The following is a 12162-nucleotide window of genomic DNA, read 5'->3' on the forward strand; positions in this document are numbered from 1 at the left end:
TTATGAGATGTAAGAAACAAGCTATTACTAATAATAATAAATAAAAAAAAAAAATTAACTTATAAGAGGAATAACTCGAATGATTATTCATGTCTATTTGAGTATCTAATCAAAAAATTATTTTAAGACAAACAAAGAGCCAAAATTGATGAAGAAATGCCTTCATGTAGAGCTACTTTATACATAGCCAAAGAAATTAATAAATGGTACCAAAAAAAATTCTCTAACAAAAATTACTTGCACTCCAAGGCAAAGAAACCCTAGCTTAGTGAAGTAGTACTATCCTCAAATATCCTCTTCCTTGCCATTTTTGCCTGCAAATGTAATAATCCATTTTGAGAGTGAGAGAAATTTTTTTGGTAAATAAGATGACAAAATCTCCAATTAATAATTCTTGTAATCACCTAAGAAATAAAATCTTGAAAGTTCGATAAGGTGGTTAAGATGGACACTTGTTCTCGCTGTTAATCAGTGGTGATGGTGAACTTAGATGGAGACAAGTGGGAAATTTACTCCACTTATTTTTTTTTAAGTTAATTAGGATTTTTGCCTCTCGAACTTTGACATATACCAAATTATGCTTCTTGAACTTTTAAGGTCGTTAAAAATCCCCTTTAAACTATTGAAATTGTTAGATTTAAGGATTTTTGTCTAATTTTAGTAAGAAAATTTTAACATAGATGAAAGTTTAGGGAGCATGATTTGGTATATGTCAAAATTTGAGGGAGATGAGTTGGTAGATATCAAAGTTTAAGGAGCATAATTTAGCATATGGACAATCACAGAATTAGTGAAATTAAATGAAATTAGATAAAAGTTCTTAACTCTAACAATCTCAATAGTTTAGGGGGAATTTTCAATAGTTAAAAAAGTTCAGAAGACATATTTTAGTACATATCAAAGTTTAGAAGGTGAAAATCCTAATTAATCTTTTTTTATATATGTAAGAATTATATGTGTGTTTAACATTTTAGTCCATATTATGTAAATTTTACATCTTTCGTTGGAGATGGTCTTAAGTGTAAAAAGAATCAAAAGTGGAGTAAAAACACATACCTTTTCATCCCAATTGGTACATACTGCTATCAAAGAAAGCAAAAATGCTTGTAAGAAAGAACCAACAACAATTCCAATCCAAAGGCCTTTTCCTCTCAAATCGAACCAAAAACCCAATGCTGCAGCAACAGGAATTCCAACCAAATAGTATGCTCCAAGATTCACAAATGCCCCCAAATCTTGCCATCCACACCCTCTAGCAATGCCTGGTTTAAGATGACATTAATCATGAGTGACTCGAGATTCGAGAATGTTATCACTACATCGATCGATCGAACAAGAAAGAACTAAACCTGAAAGAGTAGCATGTAAACTGTCAAATATGACAGATAGACAAACTAGAGGAGCCATGTTCATTGCATAATCCACAACTTCCTTGTCATTGCTAAAGAGGTAACCGAATGCTTTTCGGCCAGCAAACAGAGCTGAGCTTACGATAATGGATTCTGAGACGGAAAGAAACATGACAGCACCAACTGCAAGACGAGCTGCTCTTGGTTTGCCTGCACCTAATTCATTCGAAACTCTAGTGCTATTTTGTCCCAGAAAAAGAAAAAAAGAAATCAGTTACCAACAAAAATGTTAAGAATTCTTTCGGTAATTAGGTAAATGTTGTGTTTGGTGTGATTTAATCTATTGAGAAAAAGAAATTTGTATGTGTTTTGTCCCACATCGCTCATGTGTGAGTGACTTGTGGGAGCTTTATTATACTTAGTAGCTACCAAACCTTAATCCCACGATAGGATTTTGGTTTTCGGGTAAAAAAATGTTAAGAATTGTTATTCAAATTAATGCATAAAGTTTTTTTATTATAGTACAAATTACCTTCCAGCTGAACCAAGTCCTTCTGGTATTGTATAGAGTGTTGCAATAGTAGACATACTGTTATTAAAACAACAAAACTTTCACTTAATGTAAGTTTTCAAATTCAAAAAATGTAATATATACATACCGAAATAGCGGTTATAGAGACATACCATACAGATAAAACAGAAGTTTCAAGCTGAGGATTCGGAAGAAGACCAGACAACAAAGTTATTATCTCAAAAGACCACCACTCGAGGCTTGAATCGTGACATAAAACGAAGAAAAATTAGACATAATTAAAAGCTTTGTTCGGAAATGAAACAAAATAAATATGAAAAAGGTTTTTACCAACTCATAGCAGCAGAAGGAATAGCAAACCGAAAAAACTCTCCAAATCCTTGAAAAAGCTCGGGAGAAATTGGAACTCGAGTACTTTTACATGAAGAAGAAAATTTCATGTACAAAACGAGTAAAATCACATTCAACCAATATGATATACCGATAGAAATTGCAGCTCCACAATGTTGTAATCCGCATTTGAATACCAAGGTCCAACAAAGAGGTACATGACAACAAATCGAAACACATGAGCTCACTAGCAAGGGTTTGATCAAGCTTTGTGATTGAAAATACCGAATGAGTGGTTGAAGTGTTGCATAAGCGAAAAGTGCAGGGATAAGCCATAACAAGAATTGGCCTGCTTCTCTTGAAATATGGGGGTCTTGGCCAATGAGTATGAGAATATTTTCCATGTAGAACCATACTAGAGATAGAGGGATACATACTAAAATGAGGCAGAGAATTGCAGTGTTGGTTTGAGTCCCGAGTTTACGATATTGCTTTGCTCCATATGCTTGTCCAGAGAGAGTTTCCAATGCACCAGACATTCCAAACTGCTCAACCATGAAAATTCACACATATTATTGTATGTAAACTAATGCAGTTTCTATATTCTATTTTCTCTATTCAAACATAAGAAATAAACTACATCATAATATTATGAATAAATGAGAAGAGAAAATTACATTATTGTGAAGGGATTTCTTCTATCGAATTAAATTCATTGTCTAGCCTGAAGGCATAGTAAATCAATTCATGACTGACCCGAGTATCTCAAAATTGAGGGATTTTTTCTATCGAACTAAATTCATTGTCTATCTTAAGGGCATTCTAAATTAATTCATAAACACTACTAGAAAAAGATACATTTGAAAAATTAAACAATAAAACTTCTTCAACAAAGTATCTCAAAATTACAACAGTGTAGAGGGATTTCTTCAATCGAACTAAATTCATTGTCTATTCTAAAGGCATACTAAGTCGATTCACGACCGACATAAAACATGTGAAACACCATCTTCAACAAAGCATCACAAAATTACATCATTGTGTATGGATTTCTTATATCCAACTAAACTCGTCCTCTATCCTAATGGCCATGTCTATTGAATTCATGACTAAAAACATATAAAGCTTGTAACATCTTTTTGTGGCACTTATAAAAAAAACTAATAATCATTAAATTGCTTTAGTAGCTAATCTAAACTAATGAAAATCATATCCTCTATTTGGTTACAAGTTATGAAAAATCTAAAAAAAAAAAACAGACTAAAATCACCAACATTTCCCATAAATTTGAGATACCAAACTAGTGAAATCATTATCAATTGTGTGTAATAAGATATAACTTATGATAATTACAATGATTTAAGTATCTAACCTAAACAATAATATCATCAATTAGGTCCAACCCAAATCATGAAAAATCCCCAAAATTACAATGAAGAAAAATTCAGATGACTTACAAGGAAACTGAAGCCAGAAACAGCACCAATGGAGATGGCTATGGCAGTACTTGAAAGATAAAGCTTACCAAGATGACCAACCATCATAAGAGAAATTATTTGTAGAAAATAAAGTGATAAATTCACAGCCACCATAGGACCTGCAATGTAACCTAACAGCTTCAATTCTTCAATAAAATCCCTAAAGAACTCAACTTTCTCCTCTCTTTTCTCATTTTCTAACAAACCCTTTTCCAAATTTTGTTCTTCTTCTTGTTTTCTCATCAAGCTTTCTCCCATGGCTATGGCTTCCCTCTTTTTTTCTTTATGTAAATATTTCAAAAGTTTAGATATATATTATATTTTTTGAATGATGGGCCAGGTCTTGATAGTTTGATGATTCGCCCTATTCATTTAATTTATAAGAATCTAATTTCGATATTGATATCAAAATTGTTGATTTCTTCATTAGATTAATTTTCATATCTTTGTCTTTTTTTGTACTTGGCATCTTACATCACATGATCTTGGATTTTCTCTTAAAAATAAATTAATTAATAAATAAAAATGCTATACATACACATATCTAGAATATGTGACTTTGAACGGATTATTTCGAGCCATGTGGCACTATAGAATTGGTTGGAAGATTGTTGTTCAATAGCTTTATAGTCATGACGACTAATTCAGCGGTATGGTTATCGGTTCAAGGACTAAAGGTGCTCCTACTTTTTTAGGGTAAGACGGGTAGAACAAATGTCTCGAGTACCAAGGTGCTATGGTACTGAAGTAACCCATGCCTACCACATTGCTCGAAAGATGCTTGTATTGATATAAGAGATTGCAAAGTTGTTGATTGATTGCTTTCTAAAGTTGTTGTTCGATAGTTTGTAGTCCTCTCGACTAATTCAACAATATGGTTGTCGGTTCAAGGACAAAAAGTGCTCTTATTTTTTCACAGTTAGAAGGGGTAGAAATAATGTCTCGAGTACCAAGGCGCTACGGCACTGAAGTAACCCATGCCTACCACATTGCTCGAGAGATGCTTTTGTTGATATGGGAGAGCTGCAAAGTTGATGATCGATAGCTTTGCAGCTCTCTCGACCAATCTTACGGTACAATATCACTTGAGAGGGCACTTTTATTGATATGCATAATAATTTTTTAAGAAATGATATTGGGCAAATTTTATGTTTTTTCCTTATACCTAAAAGATGTAGAGCCTAGTAGTACTATATCTTTCTTTCAAAAAGAAAGTTCAATTTTTTTTTTTTTGGCTTTTCTGTTAAAAATAAATATATAAAAATGCTATATATATTTAAAAGATACAACTTTTATGGGACTATTACAAACCACGTGGCACTGCGAAATTGGTTGAAGAGCTGATGTTCAATAATTTTGTAGTCCTCCTCACTATTTCAATATATAGTATGATTATTGGTTGAAAGACGCAAGGTGTTCCTACTTGTTTTTTCAGGATAAAAAAAAATAGGAAAAATACATCGGGCCAATGTTCGAGCATGAAGATGCTACGAAGTTAAAGTAACTCATGCTACTACATTGCTAGAGAGATGCTTGTATTGATATGGGAGAGCTGCAAAGTTGTTGATCGATAGCTTTACAACTCTCTCGACCAATCTTATGGTATTAAATCACTCAGAAGGATCTTTATATTTAAATTTTATTTTGGCAATATTATAAACTAATCAATATCTTAAATAATTAAAACGTACATGACCATAAGAAATAAAAATAGACTAATAAGTAGGAGTGTTCGTGGTGCTGGTGGTGCGGTTTTTGACTATTTTTTCAAACCAACCCGCACATGCAGTTTTTCTAATTTCCCAAACCGCACCCCAGGGCCAGCCCTAGGCATAGGCGGGCTAGGCCCGCGCCGAGGGCCCACTTATTTTAAAGGCCCAAATAAAAAAATACCTTTTAAAAATATACATATTTTTTTAATAATTCTTAAGAATACAATTTATTTTTATAGTAAAGGCCAAAAAAAATTTTTTGCCTGTGGCCCATTTCATCTCAGGGCCGGTCCTGCCACACCCGTACCATGAAACTAAAAAACCGCGAAAATCGCACCACAAAAATTGGTGCAGAGCGGTTTGGACTATCACCAACAATTGAACTATCACAAATACAACAAAGCTTGAGTAACACTTTTCAAAAATACCATAAGGCTTGAAAATAAATATGAAAAAAAATTAAGTTTCAATAATACAATAATAAGTGGGCTTTGGGTTGAACATTTATATAGTGGACCTAACTAAATATAAAAATTAGTATCTTTGTAATCTGCGGTGTGGTGCGGTTTGAACCGCATATTAACAATTCAAAACCGCAAACCGCACCGCACGGTTTAAGAAAAATTCAAACTGCGACCGCACCGCAAAGAATTTCAAACCGTATTTTTTTGCGGTGCGGTGTGGTGCGGGCGGTTTGATGAATACCCCTACTAATAAGCTCTCCTAGATGTCAAAATAAATAAAAAATCTACCAAAATACTCCCTTAAAAGATGTACTATAGACTTATCAAAAAAAAAATTAATAAGAAGTTATTTATTTCATGATAATTGGATATTTAGGAAATAGTTCATTGGCCATCCGATTTCTTTTAAAACAAAATCTAGGAATGTTAGATTACTTTTTCAATAAGATATTTTTTAAAGATAAATATTAAAAAATAATAATGGTACTTAGCATTACTTAAAATGTCATAATTATTATAATTAAATATCAAATTTTTATAATTTAATTTAATAATTATTATAGAATATCGTTAACTATTTGTAAGACGTCTTTTTAAAATAATACTAGACACTATTAATAACTATTAAAATGCTCTTTCTTAAATAATGTTTTTATTCCTTTTTTTTTTAAGAAGAAGATATCAAGCTGCAAAACAACAACACTAAGCACAAGCAGCAACAAAAAAGAAATTAGAATAATTCCTCATGGCCTTCTTCCCTCAACTTGATGGCGTCCTTGGCCAGGCAATGGGCGTCTATGTTGAACTGGCGAGGTAAGTACTTTAAGGAGGCTTCAAGAAAGTTGGAGAAGAACGACCTGATCTGAGAAACAAGACCAGAAAAGGCAGAGTAGTCTTGCCAATCACCGTTAACTTTAGAAACTAAATTTAAACAATCTGAGAAGATGAATGCTGGCTGCAACTGAGAGTCAATACACCAAGATATACCCTCCAACAAGGCTTGACCCTCAGCAAAAATGGGAGTGGAAGCACCTAGCAAGAGACGATTTTTGAAAGCCACAATCTCATGATGACCAATCTTGAAGGTGAAACCAATCCCTGTTAAACCGTTGTTATGGTCTAAAGCTGCGTCAACATAAAGAGCTGGGGAGTCCTCCTGAAAGTAGTCGACTGAAAACAATTGTTTGTTAAACACTTTTTGAATATAATTATATACACACTAGTGGGTTAATATAATGTCTTATAATTAATTAGTAATTTTTTATATTATATATTAAATTAAAATATGTATAACTTTATATTAAAATGTACGAATAAGGATATGACACCTCTTGTGGTGTTTAGCACCTTAATGTGTCTGTTAGTTTTTTTTTTTTTTTTTTTTTTTTTTTTTTTTTTGAGAGAAATAGCATTTCTCATCTTAATTTCATTAATCGTGTTTAAATAAATAATATATGTTCATTTCTTGAAGCTGAGCCTATATAATTTTTTATTATTATTATTTATTAATAAGTAAAGCTTTTTTTAAAAAAAAACAAATAACTAATAAAAATTTATTTATATAAAAGAATAATAATACAAAAGTGATTAATAATATATAAACGGTCGTATAATCTTTTGGGCTATTTTTTTATTAATAAGTAAATAAATAAAAAAATTAATAAAAAATGAGCAAACAAAAGTACACGAGAACAAAGAGTTACAAAAATTACACAAACTAAAAGAAAAAAAAGTAGAAAAAAATAAAAAAGAAAGATAAAAAAAAAGTGAGAAATTAAAAAAAAAAAAAAAATGGACAAGTACAAGTCTTTTTCTATTTAGATATAAATATATTTTAAATTAAATAATATAAGACTAAAGTCTCAATCTAGCTTTTATTATAAATTTATAATGCCTTTTATTTTGTCCAACTTGAACCAGCTATTATATGGTTGGCTTGTACGTACTTAATAAATAAATCTTATTTTTGTCTCACATTTTTATTATTATTATTTAGAAGTATTATTTTATGATTGGTTAACTATATTTTTACGGTAATTATACCGACACCAAATTGTACCATATTATGAAATATAAATAAATAATAAGTGGAATTAATATTAATGGAAATTATAAAAATAGAGTTGGCATAGCATTATTGGTGCTTAGCACTCTCTGTCATGTCATATTGTTATATTAGTGTAAGATCTTATATAATTTAGAATAAATACCATTTTGGACTTTTTATTTTATAAAAGTTACTAATTGGACCCTGTGTTTTGTTAAATGACAAAATGGATCATGTATTTTCTAAAATAGTACAAATAGGACCTTGAATTGATTTTTTGTCAAAATAAAGTTTAATTATAATCCGATGTAAAAGTGCTATGATAAAATTATTTACATTTTTTGTATATGTTCGTATTAAGCATTGTCTTCAAGTTGGTTGTATTAAAAAAAAGTTGTCAAAAATTAAACTCAGGGTCATATTTTTACTATTTTAGAAAATACAGGGTCCATTTTGTCATTTAACAAAACACAGGATCCAATCTGTAACTTTTGCAAAACACAGGATCTAAAATGGTATTTACCCTATAATTTAAGAAAATAATTTTTAAAGAATATTACTAACTAATCGTAAGAGATCACCTATACCCAATAGCAATACTCTTTCTTAAAGGTGTCAAAAACCTTCCTCATCACTTAAAAAAATATAATATTTTATTTATCTCTCTTTCACATTATATTTGATATTTTTTGTTCTAAAACGTTCTAATGGTAAGCACATCTAAAAATTATTAAAATAATATTATATTATAATTAAATTTTCTTACTTTATCTCAAAATAATAAAAAAGAGAAGATATAAAAAATGTTATTGTATGACATTCTTGTAAGCATCTAATAAAAGATGTCAAAAATATATTCATGTCATCAGTGACGGACCCAGAATTTTTGATCTGTGGGGGCTTAATTATTATAAAAATATTTATTATTTACTTTACATTAAAATTATAACTATTTTGTGGGGGGTTTTTTACTATTTTGTTGTATAATTATTTAACTAAATAAAAGATATTTAATTTTTTTTCACACTATTTTTTTTTTACTGGGGGCTATAGCCCCCACACTCAAATAACTGTGTCCGTCTCCGCATGTCATCAAGTGTTTTTTAAAATATTTCCATTGAAGATGCTTTTAGCGATATGACATCTTGAAAGATGCTAGACACCACTAGTATTTTTTAATCTTTACCAGAGAAATACTAAAATGTACTAATGGTGCCTAATAACACTATCTATGTTGTAATATCATTATTCGTACAATTAAGTATTATGTTCTATATAATTTAAGAGTATTGCTATTAGACACTAGTGGTGTATAACACCTTCTATAGGTGGCACCCTACGATTAGTTAGCAATACTCTTTAAAAATTATTTTCTTAAGTTATATGAGACTCGATACTTAATAACACCAATAACGGTATGACACCAAAAAATATATTAGACACTAATAGTATTTTTTAACAATTTTCTATGATTTAGTATAGTAACTTTTAAAGACATCAAAATAGACTACAAGTGATGTAGGCACTATTAGTACTAATGCTCATTTATTTCGAGTTGTTTAAGAAATATGAAACACATGTATTTTATAATATGTTAGTAGGTAAAGTATTTTCTCAAGTAGGGACCTTTTTTAGCCAATAAAGTGTTCCCACATCAACAAATTATAGAGAAACACTTGATTATTTTTAGTTTTATTATGAAAATAATTAGTTAATTAAAAACTTTAAGATTTCTTCTTCATTTTTTTTTATTGATTTTTTCCTAATTTGAAAATTATTCAACTGATCCCTTAAATTCTGATTTGTTTCTGATTTCTTTTTCTTTATTTTGAGTTGTTAAATTATGAAACACATTTTATAATATGTTAGTAGGTATATAGATACCTGGAATTTCATATAATATATTATAAGGGATATGATTTTATCCTGTTATTGTACTTTCACGGATGTAATCCGTGATGTACGGCAGCCGTCAGATGAGTGAGTTATTTGATTTGACGGCTGAGATTGATCTAGGGGTAATTAGGGTTAAAAAGTAGAAACGTACCCTGACACTCATTTAATGTACCCTGAGACCCGTTTAATGTACTACGGAATACGTTCCGTGAAAGTACATCACGGGACAAAATCATATCCCTATATTATAATTTAAAAACAAAAGAGTTAGTAGAAACAAATTGAAAAAGTCAAATAAATATTGCATATTATATATAAATTAATAGTTATATATCAACTATCATGTCAATGTTATCTTTTGGCCATATTTGCCATGTTATCTTTTCATAACAAATAATATTTATTTAATAACATTTCTTTTCATGATGTTAATAAACTATTAAATTTATCATTAATTTATTTTAACAAAATATAATTTTGAAACCTCGTGATCTTGATAATAAGACTTTATAATTAGAAAATTAACATAAAATAGTTCTTATAATTTTAAGGAAATATACTAATTTACTCTTTGTGTTTAATGTGAATATCCGATCGGATTTTGTGTTTTGTTTAAATAAAAATTCATATCTTGTAGTTTACAAAAAGATCAAATTGATACTTTAAGCTTAATTTTTAATTAAATAATTTTTGAACAAATTGACAACCTTATAAGTTCAATTTTTATAAAATACTTAAGATTTAAGCCGAACAACGATCTTAAATTTAATTATATCAAAAAATTGATTAATTAAAATGGAGCCCATGATATCAATTTGATTTATTTTACAAAATACAAATCTAAAATATCATTTAACAAATACATAAATCGATCAAGTATTAAGGCTAAACGTGAAAAACAAAATTAATATGTTATCTATTTTGAATATATATTATCTAATCATCTTTATTTATAATAATATTATTTAAAATTTTCTATAAAATTATAATATTTATTTACCATAATATACTATTTATTTCCCACTTAGATTTACTCTGAAAGTTTTAACAAGATCATTTTCTTAAAAAAAAAAAATGAAAACCAATATTATTAAAAAAAAATAATATATAAGCTTTCAAACAAAAAAAAAAAAAACATACAATATATATTTGGGTATAAAAGTCTTAGGATAGTTAGAAAAAGTCTTATCATGTCTATCTAGAAAATTCAATGTAGTGGGAACTAGGATATACAAAGATTTTTATATTCAAGCAATAAAGACAATTTTTATAGGTATATATATAATATATAATATATAATATATATAGCATTTATATAAGCTCAACCTACACTTTAATTAATTAGATTTGATTCATGTATTTAGTTTTTAATTAGTTTGATTTTTATTTTGTCATTTTCAGTACTTTCATGATTTATCATAATTATAAAATTAAAATTTAAAATACAACTACTATCAATTAATTTCACAATCTTATTTTTCTAATCACTAAAAAAATATTATCTAAAAGATGTTACCATTTTTATTTTTATTTTTCAAAATCATTACATCATTTTTTATAAAATTCTTGATATTTTAATTTATAATGTAAAATATATTTTCAAGACAGTAAATTATTTATAATATTTTAAAAAAATTTATTAAAATAATATTATATCTATAACAAATATCATCATATAAAAATATTCTAATATATGTATTTTCAATCAAAAAAGTTAAAGGAAAAAATTGTAATAAAAAATTATAATTAGCATATAAATCGCCTTTATTTACTCACCAAAGCTTTTATCTCTACATATTTTTAAAAAATAAAAAATCAAACATACATAAATCACTCACACACGAAAAATATGAGACAAAAATAGAGACATACAATTAATTTTTTTTCACACTAATTATCAAAACACACACTAATTACAGATAAAAATATAGTCGTTTATTTAATTACCAAAATCCTATCAGGAAATTAAAATTTGATATTTACTAGATATAATATGCACCGAAACCCTATCATGATAAACTCAACATGTTTTTTCAAAAAGCAAAAAAAAAAAAAGACAAAAGCTTTCAACTTTACAGCTTCTAAATAATGAGCATAATTAATTGACCTAATAATTAAAAAAATTGGTGAAGGAGTGTTCAATCTTTTGAGTCCTTTCCTTTTTTTTTTTTTTTAAAAAAAAAAAAATTAGCCAAAATAAATAAGGGCATTTGAGATCTTTTCTGCTTTTCAGAATAATTGTGTCAATATATTTTTATATATATAAATATATATATATGTAATGTAAGCAAAGTGCTTTTATTAATTTGTTTGTTTAATTTCAGAAGAAGATGAGAAATGGGGTTGAGGATATG

The 12162-nt window shown here is 28.4% G+C and overlaps 1 protein-coding gene across 1 annotated transcript; it reads right to left on the reverse strand.

The window, feature by feature from the left end:
• Positions 1 to 10: 10 nt before the first annotated feature.
• On the reverse strand, positions 11 to 4774 carry LOC115712477 (protein DETOXIFICATION 14-like). Its single transcript, XM_030640756.2, has 7 exons — positions 3669 to 4774; positions 2212 to 2756; positions 2034 to 2120; positions 1882 to 1938; positions 1350 to 1588; positions 1057 to 1262; positions 11 to 314 (listed from the first exon to the last, which is right to left on the reverse strand). Exons 1-7 carry the CDS (start codon positions 3945 to 3947, stop codon positions 261 to 263), a joined length of 1467 nt encoding a protein of 488 aa, XP_030496616.2. The 5' UTR covers positions 3948 to 4774; the 3' UTR covers positions 11 to 260.
• Positions 4775 to 12162: the final 7388 nt, after the last annotated feature.

Source organism: Cannabis sativa, chromosome 4 (assembly GCF_029168945.1).
Source record: "Cannabis sativa cultivar Pink pepper isolate KNU-18-1 chromosome 4, ASM2916894v1, whole genome shotgun sequence".
NCBI lineage: Eukaryota > Viridiplantae > Streptophyta > Magnoliopsida > Rosales > Cannabaceae > Cannabis > Cannabis sativa.